Source organism: Epinephelus lanceolatus, chromosome 8 (assembly GCF_041903045.1).
Source record: "Epinephelus lanceolatus isolate andai-2023 chromosome 8, ASM4190304v1, whole genome shotgun sequence".
Classification (NCBI taxonomy): domain Eukaryota; kingdom Metazoa; phylum Chordata; class Actinopteri; order Perciformes; family Serranidae; genus Epinephelus; species Epinephelus lanceolatus.
In genome coordinates, this window is record NC_135741.1 from 33,316,716 (window position 1) to 33,335,241 (window position 18,526).

At 40.9% G+C, this 18,526-nt stretch overlaps 2 protein-coding genes across 3 annotated transcripts in view; one reads left to right on the forward strand and one right to left on the reverse strand.

Moving 5' to 3' along the window:
- gabrd (gamma-aminobutyric acid type A receptor subunit delta) overlaps positions 1-7,266 on the reverse strand; it is a 33,155-nt gene extending 25,889 nt beyond the window's left edge. The window contains exon 1 of the mRNA XM_033629292.2: positions 6,787-7,266. Within this exon, the coding sequence (XP_033485183.1) occupies positions 6,787-6,854 (68 nt within the window). The 5' untranslated portion in view covers positions 6,855-7,266. The remainder of the gene's footprint in view (positions 1-6,786) is intronic.
- Positions 7,267-10,847: 3,581 nt separating this feature from the next.
- The window catches only part of cfap74 (cilia and flagella associated protein 74), an 88,667-nt gene continuing 80,988 nt past the window's right edge, over positions 10,848-18,526 (forward strand). For both annotated transcript variants that reach the window (XM_033628541.2, XM_033628542.2), the window contains exons 1-9: positions 10,848-10,970; positions 11,469-11,567; positions 11,748-11,832; positions 12,157-12,321; positions 13,252-13,350; positions 13,465-13,569; positions 15,223-15,396; positions 15,745-15,855; positions 17,617-17,719. In XM_033628541.2, the coding sequence (XP_033484432.2) occupies positions 11,474-11,567; positions 11,748-11,832; positions 12,157-12,321; positions 13,252-13,350; positions 13,465-13,569; positions 15,223-15,396; positions 15,745-15,855; positions 17,617-17,719 (936 nt within the window). In that variant the 5' untranslated portion in view covers positions 10,848-10,970; positions 11,469-11,473. The remainder of the gene's footprint in view (positions 10,971-11,468; positions 11,568-11,747; positions 11,833-12,156; positions 12,322-13,251; positions 13,351-13,464; positions 13,570-15,222; positions 15,397-15,744; positions 15,856-17,616; positions 17,720-18,526) is intronic.

The following is an 18,526-nucleotide window of genomic DNA, read 5'->3' on the forward strand; positions in this document are numbered from 1 at the left end:
CACCAGAATCATTAGAATACAGTGTTTCCTTTTTGCTGTTCACATGTGGCACATCACCTCAGATTGAGTAGGAGGCTTTTAGTGGAAGCACTCAAGTGTCCCTGCACCACCTCGCCCTGCTGCATGAGCAGAGTCAGGCTTACAGAGGCAGTACATGCAGCCAGAGGAACATGATCAAATCACTGTGTTATTGGGAAATGTACTCTCTGGACAGTAGGAGGGATTTGTCCGCTGACTCAGCCTCTTATACAGATTGGTTAGGAGCACTGTGTCACTTGAGTGCGGGTTTAAGGACAAGTGTGACAGACCAGGAAGACCATGAAATGCCAGGATTAAAAATCCTGCTGCATCACATCTTGCTGACACATCTTGCTAACACATCCACGTATGGACATATCTCATGTAAAAGAAAATGTCTGAAGTGTAAACTCCTCTCTCTGTCTTTCTGTAGAGCTGAAACTAATAGAGTTTTCCTGTACACACTCTAAGATGAATAAGAGTCTATATTGGACTGGATTTTAAAATGTCCAATGCAGGGCTCCTATTGACCCCCAATCCTCCCACTCTCTCTGCCGTGTGTATGCAGCCTGTATCTCACCCACAGCAGACTACACAACATAGATTTGTATTTGATTGCATATATTTTGCAGAGAGCCCCAGAAACCAGCCACCTATTGTGGAATACTGCACCTAACTATTTGATTAAATTCAGATTTTTTTTTTTAGAAATATCCCCGTGTATAGAATAAATATTATCCACTTGCAGGAAGTGTTCATGCTGGTTACACGCAGGTTTTTGATTAAAACTTTCTTATTTTGCTGTCAACAAGTAAGTTATAAATATTCCAAGACAAGAATGGTAAAAGTAGATGTAGCTACAATTCCTTTGGAAAAGTATGATCTATTTCAATACGTCATTTGGCACAGCAGACATTTTGAGATGTTATGGCAAGAAAGGTGTAATAAATAACATTCATGACGGCACACCTCAATGACACAGAGCAATCATTCATATCATTGCTTACAGCTGTTTTTTCCTGCCAAACATGTCAAACTGAGTGTAAACATCATTTGTACTACAAAGTGCACTGTATCATCACTCTCCTCAGTTAGAATTCTTTAAACTGATATACTACTGTATGTGTCCTCAAAAATGTCTGCACTGAAACAAAATAAAGGTAGCATCCATGACATGGACTCTGTTTGAAATAGTACACTACAGTAGCATACTGCATACTACATTTTCAGTCAGTGTGTAGGGCTACTGTGTTTGAATTTGCATTTCCTAGGATGGCAAAGGCATGACCTGCCCTACTCTGCCTTGCTCTGCCTCTGATTGGCTCATCCTGACATTCTTACCCTAACCCTAACAATCTCACTCCTCTTTCCTAAACCCAACCAACAAAGGCAAAGAGTTTTAGCCAATCAGAGGCAGAGTAGCATGGGTCATGCCTTTGCTTTTCTAGGAACTGCAAAGTCCTGTATGGCATACTGCCTACTAAAGTAATGATTAAGTGCGCCGTTACCAGCATTTTGTTCAAACTGAAGCATACTCAAGCTATATGTCTTCTCTGCAATGCATGATTATAACAATCACAATGTTACCAGTGCGGGCTGCTTTTGAATCAAAATTGTTTATCACAGATGTAAATCAACTTGACCTCTTTCATTCAATGTAACATTTTCCAGTATTATTTTAAGGCTGATTAATATTATTAAACAGTGTAGTGATAATATATATATTTTACATTGCATTTTAAATGTTAGCTCCTACATTTTTCACAATCGTACACGCTCTGTTGCCGGTTGGTGCTAAAACCACCTGCCTTGCAGTCTGACCCACTACAGTCTGAGGTGCAGTGCATTTTGGGGCAGTTGAGTCATGTCACACACTCAGAAATGTTTTGCTAATCTGGTATACATCTGGGCTTTTCTCTCTTACACAAAAGCCACATACTATGCAGTCGGTACGCACTACATACTCAATTTTACACCACACTTAAGTATGAATATGTTACGGCCTGTGTCCACGTAGCATTTTTCTTCGGCAGAAGAATAGTGGCAGGGCACTGAGGAGCACTTAATCCCAGCACATTTAAGAAACAAAACAAAAAAACGCTCTCAGTACTTTATTTAATGATGCGCTACATGTGGGTTTTGTTTCTATGACAACAATATTTTGACATCAACATTAGCTAGGTAGCTATGTAATGCTATGTTTTAACTGAGGGTTGACTACGCAGTTAACAGTCTTATAACCCGAATGGTGTCAAAAGCACAACACTCAGCAGCAACAGTAAGTGTCCGCCAGCCGATCTGCTCCCACAAATGGGCTTTTCTGTCTTTATTGTGACAGTGTCAGGCTGATATATCATACCGCTCAGGACAGATAGTAGCTAAAGGGGTGGCAGTGATGACACCAGCACCTTTTTGAAAAGATCAGAAGTTGCTGGGTGTGCCTTTTTTTTTTCAACACAGTCTCTCCTCATTGGGAGCAATTTAAAAAAGATGCTGGCATGCTGTGTGGGCACAAGCCCTTAGTATGCAATTTCAAACAGAAATGTGTGCACTACTTTCTGCTAACAATCTCACAATGCAATACGTCACATTTTATAGATTTTAAAATTACAGTCCTGCAACACTACACCTGTCAGTGGGTATATGAAATCTTAATTTACTATTCATGATACAGTAGACTACAGAGTGTCTTATATAAAGGGTGAAGTGAATGAGTAAAAAAGGCATTTCAGCATAACACCAACAATGTATTAGTCTCAGCCCCGAGCCCATTGGTTCCTACTGAAGATATAACAGGTCACCTCATAGTTTTGTTTTTAAAAGAAGCTATGGCATTCCTTATAACAGCTGGGCACTGTAGATTTTATCAGAAGTGTCTCAAACAGAGGTAAATAGTGCACTAGCTGGGGACTATTTTCAGCCTTGTATTAATACACATTGGTGTGCTAATACTGTAAGTATTTACAGCATCAAGATCATGTATATAGGAATAGATTTTCGACAAGAAGAAGAAGTAAGCTGTACAGTATCACCCTTTGGCTACACAGGCAGTGAAGTTAAAATTTATTGTGGATTTTGGGCTTTGTGTAGGATGTGTTGACAGTAGAAATAATATGCTCCATCCTTACTGTTTAATATCTACTGTATGTTTTGATCAAATTGACCAACGCGCCAACCAAACAACAACCATGTTCCTTCAATTATCTTTTTTATTTTAACTTCAACTCATCTATTCCTTGCTGATTAAATATTTTATTGTGAAAATGTTATGACTCCCCTAGGCTCGCAGTTACACATTATCTGTGCTCTTATCCACTGAGGTTAAAACAGTCAATGAGATTCTGTGCACAATGTGTTGGTACGTTCTATATTCATGACACTTGTCTGTGCTGTCTTGTGTTTGAGGTGCTGCTGTCCTCTACTAGGCTACAGTATTTTATTGCCCACTCCTTGTTGTCTCTGCTGCAGATATTACACAATCAATTAGATGCAGATTGTGCTTGGTGAAGTGAAGGGTAAGTGACACTTCAGCTGGAAAGAAAAGCTGTGAAATTTACGCCACACCAAAGGTGGCAAGGGAGGCATAACTTAGCTAAGCAACTTTTTGTGAAATGGATAAATGAGGAGCTAAAAAGAGAACTAGAGTAATCTGTTCGGAGCGAGGAGTGAGGGGAGAGAAGCAGTTTGCAACTTTCAGCCACCAAAGGCAACACGGCGATGTGTGCGTGCGTGCATGACTTTGCGCGTTTGTGTGTGTGTGTGTGTGTGCGAGGGAGAGAACTGGAGAGAGAGAGCTGACACATAATGAGGTGCAAGAAAAAGCCTACACTCTGCATTGTACTGAGAACAAAATAATAATAACAGCAGTGACTAGAGGCAGAAAAATCCAATTACAATAGCTATTACTCCCTCTGCTGGTGGACGGCCAAGAGGGACAATAGAAGTGATTTGCCCAGATTTCACCCAAAGCTTAAGTAGTTTCACCCCTTGCCCTTTTCAGTGGAGACACTTGGCAGAATATGGGCTTTGGGGAAATTGGGGCTCAGCAGCGGATGCTGGTTATCCTAAGAATTGGATGCTGATTGGGAAAGCTTATGGACGAAAGCGTGAGGGCATTTCCACTGCACAGGGATGAATGTACTGTAGACCTCTATTGAAGACGTATATAAAGTTTAAAGTGCTCAAACTCACCATCTGGTTAAGACCCCAGCTGACAAAAGCTGTTTTGTATTCAAGACAGCTGTGTAAGAAGGTCGTTTATAACAGTGACAATCAGAGGTCATGGTTGCATTCAATTTCACTATGTAAAAACACTGTGAAATCAATGGCAGCACCTCCACCTCACACCCTTCCGAAAAAAAAGGGAGGAGGGGGGGATCAAATACTAGAGCACTGATGGTATGGGAGAGTGGGGAGAGTAAAAGAAAAGGAATAGACAAAAGCTATCAGGACACATTACAAAAAGAAAGAAAAAAAAGGTTGTTGTTTGTAATAAATACAATAAACCAGTCCCTCCCTCTTGCGATCGCAATAATGAATGCAAATTCAACAAAAGTCTGCAGTATTTGCGGGGGCTTGCAATTTTTCAAAAGTCCCGCGATTTTTCAACGTTTTTCGCGCATGTGACGTCATTTGAAATGTCATCACAGGCGTCATCAAATTGCGCTAATGGCACTGCAGTGTGGAGAAACACTCTGTACTGACATAAGAATTTGCACTGTTTAAATGCATACAGTATGTGTTTAATGTATTAAAATGTTATGTTTACAGAAGATGTAGCTTACAGGTTGTTTTACAGTCTAATTGTCCGGTTTGAGAGCTACAATATTCACTCAGGATTTTTTGCAACATTACTGGAGTCCATGTTGTGAAACTAATTAAATAAAACTAAAGAAGAGAACTATAAAAAAAAATTGTAGCTATTTTTGTAATATTCAGTATGATTATTATAGCAGGTGATTACATAACTTATTTTTTGTAGGTAGTAGTTTAAAAAAAATCTATTTTTTTTCTCCTTTTGTCAATTGCCCCAACTTTCTTACCTGGAAATCCAGATGCCCCGCCCCCAGCAAATTCAAATTTGCCCCGATGAGCAGAGCCCGCTGAATCGCCTATCGGACCAATCAGATCAGTCTATATGACAGAAGCGGGCTCTGGGCGGGCGTAACATGATGAGGACAGCGCTGCGCTGTAGGAGTCGAAAAGTAAACAGCCAAGATGGCAGCTGCCGAAGGACCACGTCCATTCAATTTAGCTTTGGAAGAAACGCTAAGCCAACTACACTTATCGTTTTCCTTAAGAGAGGAACAGAAGACTGCCCTAGAAGCCTTTGCTTCCAGGAAGGACGTTTTTGCCGTTTGGCCATCGGGATACGGCAAAAGCATAATATATCAGTTAGCCCCACTGGTCGGCAAACAAATGGGGCTTACTGCAATACATACGTCACCTTGTTTTTTGCTCCGATTGGCTATCTTGCTATTCAATTGCGTGCGGCAGCATTCTAATATGCCTCAGTTAGTGGCATATTAAGGGTAGGAAGGGTGTATCGGTGAGGGCCAGATTCAAAATCTTTCTAGATTTGAGTCTGGATTTCCAGGCTAGCAATTTCCTACAAAAATTAACATAAAAATACTGCAATTTTTATCGCAATTTTTGACAAAATTGTCCGCAAACTCAAGGGTTTTGGGCCGCAAATTCAAGGTTTTTTTGTCACAAGATCCTGGAGGGACTGATAAATATAAAATGAACATAAAAGATAATACTTTTTGAGGGTGGGGGGCTACAGTGGAAGCTTGCCCAGGGCCCCAAATATGCTAGGTCTGGCACTGCTTTATATGGCACTGTTTAAGGTTTCGGATCATCATGTTCATTACCTGCAAATCTCACTTCACTTTCTAGCTCTGAGACTGATTCATTTTTAAAGGCTAATTTTAGCAAACTGTGATCTAAACAGGAGGTGTTGTGAGCCGAATTCACTGGCATATTTGTGATGGCAGCTATCCATCTGTTAATTCCCTCCCTTCCCTTTAAACTCTCCAAACAGGGCTGTTACTGTAGGCTACGTTGTTGGTTATATCTCAGAGAAGGCTGCTCTGTTTAAATATACTATTGCACACAGAGAGAGGCCTGTTCTCACCCATGTGTATGATGACACCATCTGATATCTGACCCTGATCGAACAGGCCTGGAGGTGGATGACTTTATCTGCTACACCAAAACGCACCCACTCACCTCTCCTCGCATTCATCTCCATAAAAAAACACAGTCTTCACCTCTGTCTATGCATATGCATTATGCAAATAGTGACATCAGGTCCATGTGCCCGGAGGTAAAGCAGAGGAGAAAGCAGACTTCAGGATGTGGGTGTTAAGAAGTATGTGGAGGGTGAAGGCACAGAAATTCAAGCTGCAAGCGTAGTACAGTGTATTAGTAAGGTAAAGTCGTGGGAGGCGACACACAGCGAGGAGGATCAAACTAACTGATAATGTAGCTTTAATTATTGTTGGTTTTCCTAAAGTAGAGATGGTGATGCTGATTGCCTCGTGATTTACAGTCCACAGAAAGGTATTATAATGCTCATTATAATCATAATCCTTATAATCTAATTCATATTCTCAGTGCTCGTTGACATTTTCTGATCAGACTTTATGTTTATCCAACTTTTGATTCACCTTTTGATATTTTGGAGCGCTGCGCACTGATGGGTGACACACTGTAGTAAACCTGCAAGAAGTAAGACAAAAAACAAAAAAACAAAGCTGATCTCACCAGGTGAAAATATCCCCTCCAACGAAGAGCAGAGCGAGACTCGGCAGCAGGAAAGTTGGGATCTCCATTCCGCACGCTTTGTGATAAATAATTGATGAAAAAATTATAATAAAAGTTTCCCGGAATGGAAATCGACGCCAAAGCCACAGAGTTTTATTTTAGCGCGCTCTCCTCGTGATCCGGCGCTGCTGATGAGAAGAAAGTAAAGTGTGGTGGTGGTGGTGCTGATGCTGCTGAAGATGATGGTGATGGTGGTGATGGTGATGATGACCCCATGATCGTGCTCCCCAAATCCTCCGCGTCCGGGAGCGCACGAGAACAGAGCGCGCTGAGGGAAACCAAAAACTCCAGGTCCGACCGCAACAACGAGCCGATCCAACGCTGCCGCCGCCTTCTGTCCTCCAGCAACAGAGCAGAGAGAGAGGGAGGGATGGAGAGAGGAAGAGATGGAGAGTGAGAGAGAGAGAGTGTCACTAATCTGTCGATCCCTCCGTTGCTTGGCCTCTAAACAGATTCAATCTGGCCACGGAAGGCGGGGGGTGGGAAGGCATGTCACGAACATAGGACTTCATTATGTAATGTTTGACACATTTGAATCACATCCATTAGGTAATTACTGTCTCAAATGAAGTCGTATTTCACTCTGGTGGAAAAAGATCCAGCAGCAGAGGCTGTCTTAGTGAGGGGCCCAGGGGGGCCAGAGTTGGTAGGGGCGCCCAGAAGCCTCTGAGCTGGTCACTGGGACTTTTATAAAAGGAAAGCAGGTAGTGTTTTCAATAAGTCAAACCATGTCATGGCATTGTCAAGTCAGACTGACCCTTTTCCATCCAAATTAGTGTGTGAATGTGGGGTTTAGAAACACAGGAAAACGCATGAAAAAATTGGCAATAAGCTGCTTTCCCAGTAGACCAGAGCAACATATTCTCACCCCGACCTCGTCACATATCGGCGTTTGGTCATGGACCTTCCACGTCCACATACAACATGCGATGTCAATTTCTGCCTGTGACATGCATTGTCTTCTTTCAAAATACACTTTCATTTTCATAGGAAATTTAATGCGTACACACAGACTCTTTCGAAATAAAAGCACTACGTTGGCACAACACTGCAAATTGATGGGGGTTTTTTACCCTTCAACAACAAACACACACGGTTGGGTTTGGACAACAAAAATGAGTGGTTAGGTTTAGTGAAAAAAAAGAAAAAAAAAAGATAACAGGGTTTGGCTTTGGAATCTCATGGTATGCGAACACCACTCTCTCCGGTGAAGGTCGGTGTTTGTTGGACCCATCCACCACCACTTGGGCGCCAATAAACTATAACAGCAACTGGCCACCTATCATGCTGATGTCAAAGGATGCCTTTTTTCCTTGGTTTCTGACGCTGCAAGTCGCATTTCAACGACTTCAGAGTGAGACGGCGCTCACCAGAGTAATGATAATAATTATATTCATAATTATTATATAATTCGCTCACGCTAATTGTTTTATTTGCGCCCGGTGTGAACACATTACAGTGGTTTCTTCTTTTTTATATCTCCTACATATTGTGTCTCACTCTCAAACTTGGTGCTGACAAGATTTCGTACAATTTTCGAGTGCTGCTTGGATGTAGACAGGTGATATTTTGTGGTGGCGCATCATCGTATCGCAACAGTGAAGAAGCTAAAATTAGCACATCCACCCAGGTGTTGTATTCAGTCGGCTCTGATTGGCAGTGACGGTGCTACCCATGACTAGACATTTGTCCCAGGATTGAATATCCATCCATCCATCCACCCATCCATTTTCATCCGCTTATCCGGGGCCGGTTCGCGGGGGCAGCAGGCCAAGCAAAGCAACCCAGACATCCCTCTACCCAGCAACACTTGCCAGCTCCTCCTGGGGGACCCCAAGGCATTCCCAGGCCAGACAAGATATGTAATCCCTCCAGCGTGTTCTGGGTCTGCCCATGGTCCCCTCCCATTAAATACCCAGACACAAGAGTTGGTGTTAGTGTTTTTTTTAATTGTGTGTGTATTTTATAGTTTTTTTGTATTGTAAGTATTGTTATGTATTCTCCAATAGGGATAATTGCTCTTGTAAAATTAAACAGTCCCTCATGGGAATCTGGAACTGCCTCAGCTTGACATGGGCTTTTGGTCAGCAGAATAATATGAGGAATGAGAACCTAGGCTGATGAGAGGTTTCACTGTGAGCTCAACACCTCCACCCCTGACTGCTACATAATTCTGCTCTAATGCACGTGTTGATCTGAATGCTTCTCAAATCAGGCTCCCATTAGTGTAACACAGAGGTTAGGGTTAGAATGCTTTTATGTCAGAGACCAAAGGTTTCAATTTTAAGAGATACAGTCTCTATGGGAACCCAGTGGAAATTCAGCATAACATCACAAAGTATAAGACCACTACCGACACAGAAGACATATTTGAAAACATGATGGTTGCATCATGGTGGCCGAGGGATTAAAGTGCTTAACATAAACCGTCCATTCGAGGACCTTCATTGCATGTCATTCCTCATCTCTCTGCTTTCAACCATTGAGTAAAGGAATAAAAATGCCCCACCAAAGTACAAGTACTAACAAAACAAACACACACAAAACTCTATACCATTAGTACCAGACTGTATATACATAAAATATGTAATTAAAACCACAGCAGGCATTAATAACATGATAGACATTCTTGACAGATACAGAAGCCTTGACAAATATTAAAACAGATTATAAACCAAAGCAAGTTACCAACACATCTTGCTTCCTACTTGATTTATTCTATGAATTTCTAAGGGATTTATCACATTATAGGAACATTATGACTCCCACAGGTAATCTCAGTAGGCATTTTAATCTCCTCTCAGCTTGATTAAAAAATATCAAACATAGGATTGATAAGAAAAATACCCCCCTCTCTGTCACAACATGCAGGCTATTATATTCTCCTTATTATTAATAGTAACCTCTATGTGCTGCGGGGAGAGTAGGCCTAGTTCATGCACAGTTGCAGTGCACCTGCCCTGGTTTCTTCTCCCTCAGCCCTGGGGAGCAGAGGTAGGCCTGGAGTCAGTAGCTGGGGATTCAAACCACTGTCTCTCCCGCTCACCAGACCTTCCACTTGGATTTGCACTGCAAGTTCTTTTGATATAAAGATACCAGGCTACAGTGCACGTTGCAATGCACTGCACGGGATTGTCTTCTCTGTGGCTCTCAAACACAAACTATTCCTTATTCCTTTTATTCCTTTCACCCTCATGTATTCTCTCTCTCCATCTCTCTGTGCTCACTCCTGTTGATCCATCCTTTATGTCGGCTGGTCTTTGTTTCCCTCACAGTTTCTTTGCTCTGCCTTTATCTCCCCAACAAAACCTGCCCTCTCTCCTACAACACACGCATGCACACTCATCCTATTTATTTATTCAGTCTCCCATAGTGATACAAATATTCCTCTATCACAAGATTTCAATATGTTATACAGTAGGACACACTCCTCTCCTTCTTCTCCCTCTCCCTCTGAATTCCTCTTTAACATGATGCACTGAAAGACAGCTTTATTGTGTCAAATAAAAGAGAATCTTTCCAATGAAAAAAACCCCATTGTGCCAGTGCAATACTGATCAACTACAAATTAACGTCCTTTCCAGTGTAAATCAGATAGGGCCATACGGTATGCTCGACAAAAGATTTTGCATAACTCACAGATTTATCATTTTCTCTGAGCCAGCTGAGACATTTTCTGCTGAGTGTGGCTGGACTGATATCAATCAGGAGAAATAAACCAATGTTGGTGGAGGGAATTATATTGAAAGGTAACGAAAATGCATTTATTCAGTGCTGCTATCAGAGGAGTAAAATCATTGTAGGCACATTAAGCTACAATAGTAATTCATTTTTTCTTTAACATAAAGTACTTTGCCATTTACAAGTGCACTATGTGATTTTACTCTTATTTTAACGTCTTACTGAGTCATGTCGGCGGACCTTATGTCATTACAGTTGGTTCAATATTTCTCCAACAGCATGTTTCAGTTGGGAGTTCAGTCTCGAGGGGCTTTCAAAGCCCCGCCCCCTGCGTTCCGTCTCCTTGGAAACACTAACAAACATGGCGGATTAACTTTTGCTGTGCGCCCTAAGTAATTTTGAGAAGATATCTTGCAAAGAAAAGGAAAGCCTAGCCGAGCGAGGTAACGACTCAGTGTTCTTTAAATGAAGTTTAAGTTTTCTTTAAATGTTACAGAGCCTAATTTTAGCGTTAATTGTGCATTAGTTGCCAAGCTTTTGCTCTCCAAGCTCAGCAAGCCCATATCGAGAAACGACACGCCAAAGTCCGTTCAAAAATCTTGTTATTTAATGTTGCCTTACTTAGTGGGACTGCCACACACCTCAAAAGTTTGCCACAACGTCTGCTAAGAGCAAATTTTCATATCGGCCGAAATATAATCCAACAAAAAACACATTAAAAATGATTATTTTTACTTTTTTTAATGATACCAGCAGCTAAGTTATTGCCGCAACAAACAAGGTGAGCTAACTTTAAAATTACGTGATGCTGACATCGAATACTGATAATGAATTGGCGCTATGTTTTGGGCCCAGATATAGGTTTGTTAGCCTTCAGCCCCTTTTCAGGGATATGTCGAAGATTTGTGTGACAATATACCTGTGTTACCTGTGTTAATAAGGTGAAATGGACGTGGAAGACAGGGAGAGCCCATTAGATGTGGCGTCAGACAGGTCCGGACAGCTGGGTGTCCACCTCAGCGCTGATGGGGACAATGAGGGTGAGTGACAGCTCCCATTGCTGCTTTGTTCGCAAAATGCAGCCTGTCATCTCTACTTGTAGTCACTGAGGATGCCAGTTTCTCTCTAATTCACAATCACACATGTACACAACTGTCTCTTTTATCATAGTTTAAGGAGACTGGGATATTCTCACTTAATATATGATGTATATATTTCAGAGGATGGGCCAGGCCAGGAGACCTTCACTGATGAAGAAGAGTCAGCCCTTCCTCCTGATTTGAAGTGGTTAGATGAGTTGTATGAGTGAGTGTCTCTTTTTTCTCTGTAAATCATATCATATTTAGACCATTTAATACAGCTGTCTATGTATTAATCCTTAATCCTGTTATCTCTCTCTCAGTATTTAGAACATCAAGTCACTGTGACTCATTGTAATTCTAATTATATTTTTAATAGAAAATGATAAACCTCAATCCAGAATTTATTATGTTTTCTACACTGTGAAACCTCAGTACAAACACAGCTAGGCATAGTAGTGATATAATTTTATGTGTGTACATAATGCATAGTCAGATTTTGCATTAAGCATATGACCTTTCCTAAATGTCACTTTCCATCTGCCCGAAGAGAGGACGATGGTGATAGTGACTGTGATGGTGACCTTGCGGTTGCGGCCGTCAATGATGAGAAGAGGAGTTATGCCGCGACAGCACGGATGTTCAAGCTGAGACGAAACCTGGACCAGCTGGACTGCTTTCATCGACAGAAGGAGCATGACGTGTTGAAAGCCAGGTCTGGACCTGGCAATCAACAAACCTCTAGAACCACAGTAGCATCAGACCCTAGATAGAAATCCCTGTGCCTTTCTAGATTCTACTGAAACCTGTAAACATAATGGAAACTTTGCATCTGTTTTTTTTTTTTTAGTAAGATTACCAAACAAACACAGGTGTCTTTTTGTCACAGGTTGTTGCATTGCTGAGAAAAAAAAAAACAATTTTCCACAATCTTTTCATTTTCTGGAAGCATCTTTTTTTCTGTGTTATTCCACTTTCCTAGGTCTTTCCCCTTTTGCCCTCTTCACACAAGGCCAATCATTTCTGTACCAATTGATTCAGCTATTTGCAGGAAATCATTTCAGCTGAAGAGAGAACATTTCCCGTAATGTCCCCTTTTCCCACTTTTCTTCCCTCTTTTTATTTGTCCGCACTGCGAGCCATTAAGCACCCGATGAACTGTGATGCGGTCCCCGGCAAAAATGGCTATCATTTTCCTTTAGCACAAAAACATCAAAGGTCAGAGTGGAGCTGTTCTGCGCTCTGATCAAACATGAGTTTAATGGAGCCTAAGCACACCTGGCTTTTAACCAATCTCACGCTTTTACTGTACCATGTGCCATGATTTTCTTTTTATGACAGTCTTTTCCCCCAGTCACAGATTGTTCTGTTGCACACCATTAGACTGCGAAAAGAACACTGGGCAATTCAGAGCTGTTGAGGTGTGTGTGTCCACTCTCGGCTTTTCAATATCTTCATTAGATTACCTTGTTAGCCGACAGAATTACCTTCCTTTTATTGCAATGGCCACAAGGAAATCCATTAGCCTGACGCTCTGAACACATCAGAGCCTTGAAAGTGCTCTTTCTGATTGACTTTGATCCGGCATGTTTCCCTGTGTCAACACTTGAACTTGTCTTTGTTATTTTGTGTTTCTTTTTTCCAGAGAAGAGCTTAAACTCTGTCGTCAGAACATTGAAAGTTTGGTGCAGCAGAGGGATGACTTGGAGAGAGAGCTAGAGCAACAGAAAGCAGCAGACAACAGGTGAGTTCAAAATAAACAAACAGAGTCTGGTCTGTGCTTTATATTCATATACTGTAGGAGGTGTTTCTGTTTTGCCTAACCTCTGTGTATTGCACTCTGTATTTTATTCTGCAGCGTGGCAGTGTTTCGTTTGCGAGCCCAGCACAAGCATCTGTGTCAAAAGCTGCAGAGTGAGGAGGAGCTGGAGGGCCACATCAACACCGAGCTGAAGCAACAAGAGTGAGTCTGAGAGGAAAATGGTTAGGCAGTAAGGTTTTGTTCTGATAGGCATTAGTACTGCATGAAAAATTCAGCCCCCTCATTTATTTCATCTTTCACCACACTGACACTGGGGGACAAACACACAAAAAAAACGCATGATCATTAGGGCTAGGTATTGGTTCTAGATATCTTTAAGGTATTTCCTGAAATATCCCATAACCAAGTAGCATCACAACGTCTCTCCATTCTCCAGAGTCACTTTCCTCCCACAGTGTCAGTTCCATGTCTACCCACTATGTTTTGACATTGAAATAAAAAATTAAACAAAAAGGCAGCTGTTGTCACTTAGACAACTGCAGATGCATTCGACCAAGAGTTGCCATTTTAAAATGGCACTTGTTAATCTTCAACACCAGTTAGCACGAGTTGACAGAGCATCAGTGGCTAACATCCAACACCGAAACGGTCCCAACAAATGCACACTGACAACAAAAAAGCTCAACTCTGTCGTTAAACCTCTGTATAACCGCTAGGTAATGTTAGCAGTGTCAAGCTAACAGTTAGCCCTGCCACTGTGGTTGTGTGTGCGGCCACGCAGACTCACCTAACTGCTGTGGTGAAGGTGAGTGTGGTGTATTGATAGAGTTGGCAGTTCAGCGTGTTGATTCGCCACCAAATCGTTTGAAAGTATGGCTACTACACACCACTCTGTGGGTATCGAATGAAGTACTCTATTGGTATCAATTTAAGGGCACCTGGTATTGGTACTGGTATCATAATTTCTTTAAACGAATACCCAGCCTTAAGGATCATCTAGAAAAAAAAGTTTAACCTCCCGACTTTTTGCTACAGCTCAATGTGACATCATCTGGAAACAGAGTACTATATTTGCAAACCAGACGTGCACATTCATCCATGATAACTGTTCTGAGTTGTAAAACCTTTTTCTAATAGCACAACAAACCTGCAGGCAATGTTTTGGTGTCTGCTAAACCTTCAAACCCATGGATCTATTCCTCAAAACAGACTTTCTGGATTGTATTTCAGCATCTCAGTGGTACCTGAAACAACACGCCCACACCAATGCAGCCCCGTGTGTTTTTTTTTTCTAACACTGCGCTCTCTTTAGTCAGGAAGCCTGGTTACTTGACATTCTGTGCAGCTGCATCACAGTAATAAATGCTGTAAACAGTCGTCTTCGCTGGAAGGCTTTTACTGCTTAGCAAGCAATTATGGCATGCTAATATTCCGAGAGTTTGATATGCAAGAAAAACTTTGTCTTTGTTATGTTATATCATAAAAATCATTCCAGTGAGGTGTGGGGCAGCTGTGCTTGTTTTGTAAAACCTATAAGGAATCCTGCCTCATTCAGTTTTAAAGGACTACTATTTTGTCTAAAGGAAATATTAATATCCTCATGGACTCTGAATGCAGTTTCATAGGCTTTCCAATTATCACTCATTAAGTGCTGGCCTGTTTTTAATGATTCAAATAAAAAATTCAGAGCTAAATGTAATCCACATAGTGCTTCAAAACCCCATATAGGTCTACATAGCTTCTAACCTCTTTTACATTAAGTGACTGCACTGGTAGATAATATATACCAACAGTCAGCATTTTTAACTTCATGCTTTATCTACATCCATCTCATTATATGCCTTTGCTCCTCAGACTGGAGCTGAGTGAAGTGGAGGTGGAGCTTGGCAGGTTCTTCTCTCTCCGACAGGAGCTGCAGGAGGAGGAGCGGGTCTTCCGGGGTCTTAAGGCCCAGAAGGCAGCGACACGGCTGGAGTGGGAAAGGAAAGCCAGCCAGAACCTGCAGCTCAAGATACAGCATCTCAGGGAGTAGGGAAAACAACCATATTTTCCATTCACACTGTGCATACAAAATGATTGATCTCAGAACATAAACAAGTGAAGTAAATGATGTGATGTTAATTTAAGCAAAAATACCACTTATAAGCACACGGCACAAGATTATAAATAATTCATTCGTGCACTGAAATGAGATCAAATGCAACATTGTGACTTGTGTGTTCAAAGTGTCTATGGAAATATTGTTTGTCCTTTGAAATTGCTGTGTGGCTTTTTTATTGATTCTTTTTATGAGAAGCCTGTATAGGGAATCAGTTATATCAACCTTGGATGTAAAGACTGGTATGTGTGTATGTGTTTGTGATTGCGTTCTGATAGTAAACAGGCAGCCATGCTGAAGAAAAAGGGGGCTGAATGTCAGAAGAAAATTGAAGAGGGCCAGGCAAACCGCAAGATAGCTGCCAAGTACTTGAAAGAGGCCATTAAAAGGTAATCAGCTTTTTAAGCCAATAAACGGGGCTTAGACTAGAACAAGAATATGGTGTTTCTCAGAGAGCTCATTGAAGAGTTGACACATCCCATTGATCATTAGCTCATACTGGCTGGATGGAATACTTGAAAGAGCTCAGCTTCATGCAGAAAAGTTCTAGCGGACAGTGAATAGCACATTAGATCTGAGGAGAAAAAAGTGATTACAGTTAGTCATTAAATTTCCGCAGAAAATGCTAATATGGAAAATACTGCCTTGTAAATGAAATTAAGGTTTTGTTCTGGTCTGTAGTCTACGGTGACAGTGAGCTTATGTGACTTTGGTTGGTCACCCTCAACATAAGTGTTCTTGTTGCCATTTAAAGCAAGAGTTTAAGAAATCCAATACAGTCACAGTGGGTCCACCTCAAAGCATTAAAGGAGCTCTATATGATATTGAGAGGTTGTCTTCACACAAATCTCAACATGGATATGGCTGAACTGGCGACTAGCAGCTAAAAGTGCGAACAGCAAAAACAGCTGTAACAACAGCGACAGTGCTGACAGAGCTAACAGTGTTAACTGGAGGGTGGGCGCTACGCTTCCACTACAACGCCGTCCCATTATCAGCAGTAACCACCGAGTGAATTCTCTATATTTTTAGACCGCAAATAGTTGTTTGCTGCTATATTAATGCTCTGTATGTTGTATAGAATTTCTTTAAAGGATAAGCCTTGTGATATTATATTTACTTATGGTCAAAAATACCAAAGACGAAACCAACAATGAACTGATCCCTATTAATAAGCATTACTCTAGTAGCCAAAGCCTTATGTACTTTAGTTTATTTCTGTGTTACTGAGCACCGTCGTGGTTGAAAACTACTAAAAACTAATCAGTGAGCCACACAATGAGTCTCATGTTCCTTAATTACCAGGAATGTAAGATCTGTAGTTTATTATGAGCCATGAACATCAATATGTATTCATCAGTGGCTGAAAGTAATGTGCAACAAATCCATTATTTACTCCTCTTTGAGTAACATTTACTATAAACTACTAGGGGTCGGAATCACCAGAGGATCAACGATACGATATCATCTCGATACTTAAGTTACGATACGATATTATTGCGATTTTAAATGTGTTGTGATATGCTGAGATTTACGATAAAATAAATTGTGATTTATTACCTTTATTCAACTATAAATTAAGTCTCCAAAGGAAAACTTTGTCACCATGTGTTATAACTAATAACATAACGTTTTCAGTCTCTTCATCTCACCTCAGCCATTTTTTCCCGCAGCAGCAAAATGTATCTAGTGGACTGAAAAAGTAATTGATTTTATTATTGTGGTAGGCTACCTAAAGTTTAATTTGTGTTTGTAGTATTGATAATTTATATAATAAAAAATCGATACTTGGCACCATGTGACGATACGATATTGCCACACAAAAATATCGCGATACTATGCTGTATTGATTATTATTGATTTTGTACATGTTTATTTGTATATGTCTTTTTTTTTATAAATGCCTATATGTATGTGGAACCTGAGCTGAACAGTGTTTTCTATCACTATTCACCACCTTAAAGCTAAAGTGAACAGTATTTTCTTGTAATTCTCAGAGGGATGTGGTTACAGAGAATAAAGCATTTCTCTGAGTTGTGATAATTAACCTCAGTGTTGCTCAGCTCCCTTGAAGTTTTAATCCCAAGCAGTAACAGCAGGTTTGTTTTTCCTCTCTGTACTGTATTTGTGATTGCCCCTGTTTCATTCAGGATGCATCAGCAAGAGGCAGAGAAGGAGCAGCAGAACAGGGAGTTACTGGAGAAGAGGATACAAGCTGTCAAGTCACTGAAATCTAACATAGCAGCCACCCAAGTGAGCAACAGCACCCTCTCATACTTTCTATAGCATTATGGTTGTTGTTTTAGCAGTGATGAGAAACACAAGCTATAGCGCTATGTATTATTTATATTTTCCATAGCTACCATATCTATAGTGCAGTATAAGATGATTCTAAAGTGCATACATTAACAACTTTTTATGTACAAACCATATTCAGCGATACATTACGACTCATAAAGCTTTAATTTGCCTTGATTTGTGCTAAGATGGTAAAGTAAGCACACATGTAACTGTAAGGTTTTCAAATGTTTGTGATTATTATCGCAGTCAAGGGTCATAATTGTGCCATTAATGCTTTTCAAAAACGTTGACAGCTTGCCAACCACATAACCTTAAAATTTGCTGATATGAACCATTAGCTAATGTTGGAGTGAATTTTTTTGCCATGCTGGGACCTATATGTAATCAGGATGCTAGAAGAGAAAGGAGAAGAAAAAGATGGAGCTGGCAAGGACTTTAAACCCAAATAATAATGCAATGACCAACTTCTTTCAGTTAGCTCACAGTGAAGGTAAACAATATCCAGGAGGCTAACATTAGCGCTAACTTTACTAGCCAAGAGGTAGCTAGTGTCATTAAAGGAACCACCAGGCCTGTCACCACCTGTGAGAAAGACGATAGTGCCTATGTAACCCCTGTTACTGAGTTTGCATGCATGCATCAATATAAGTGAAGCAAATTTAGGAAGGGCCCATTAACTGTACCTTTTCAGGGACCCAGTCATTTCTGTGGGCAGGCCTGAGTATGTATTTTATGTGCATTTCAATCTATGGGGGAAAA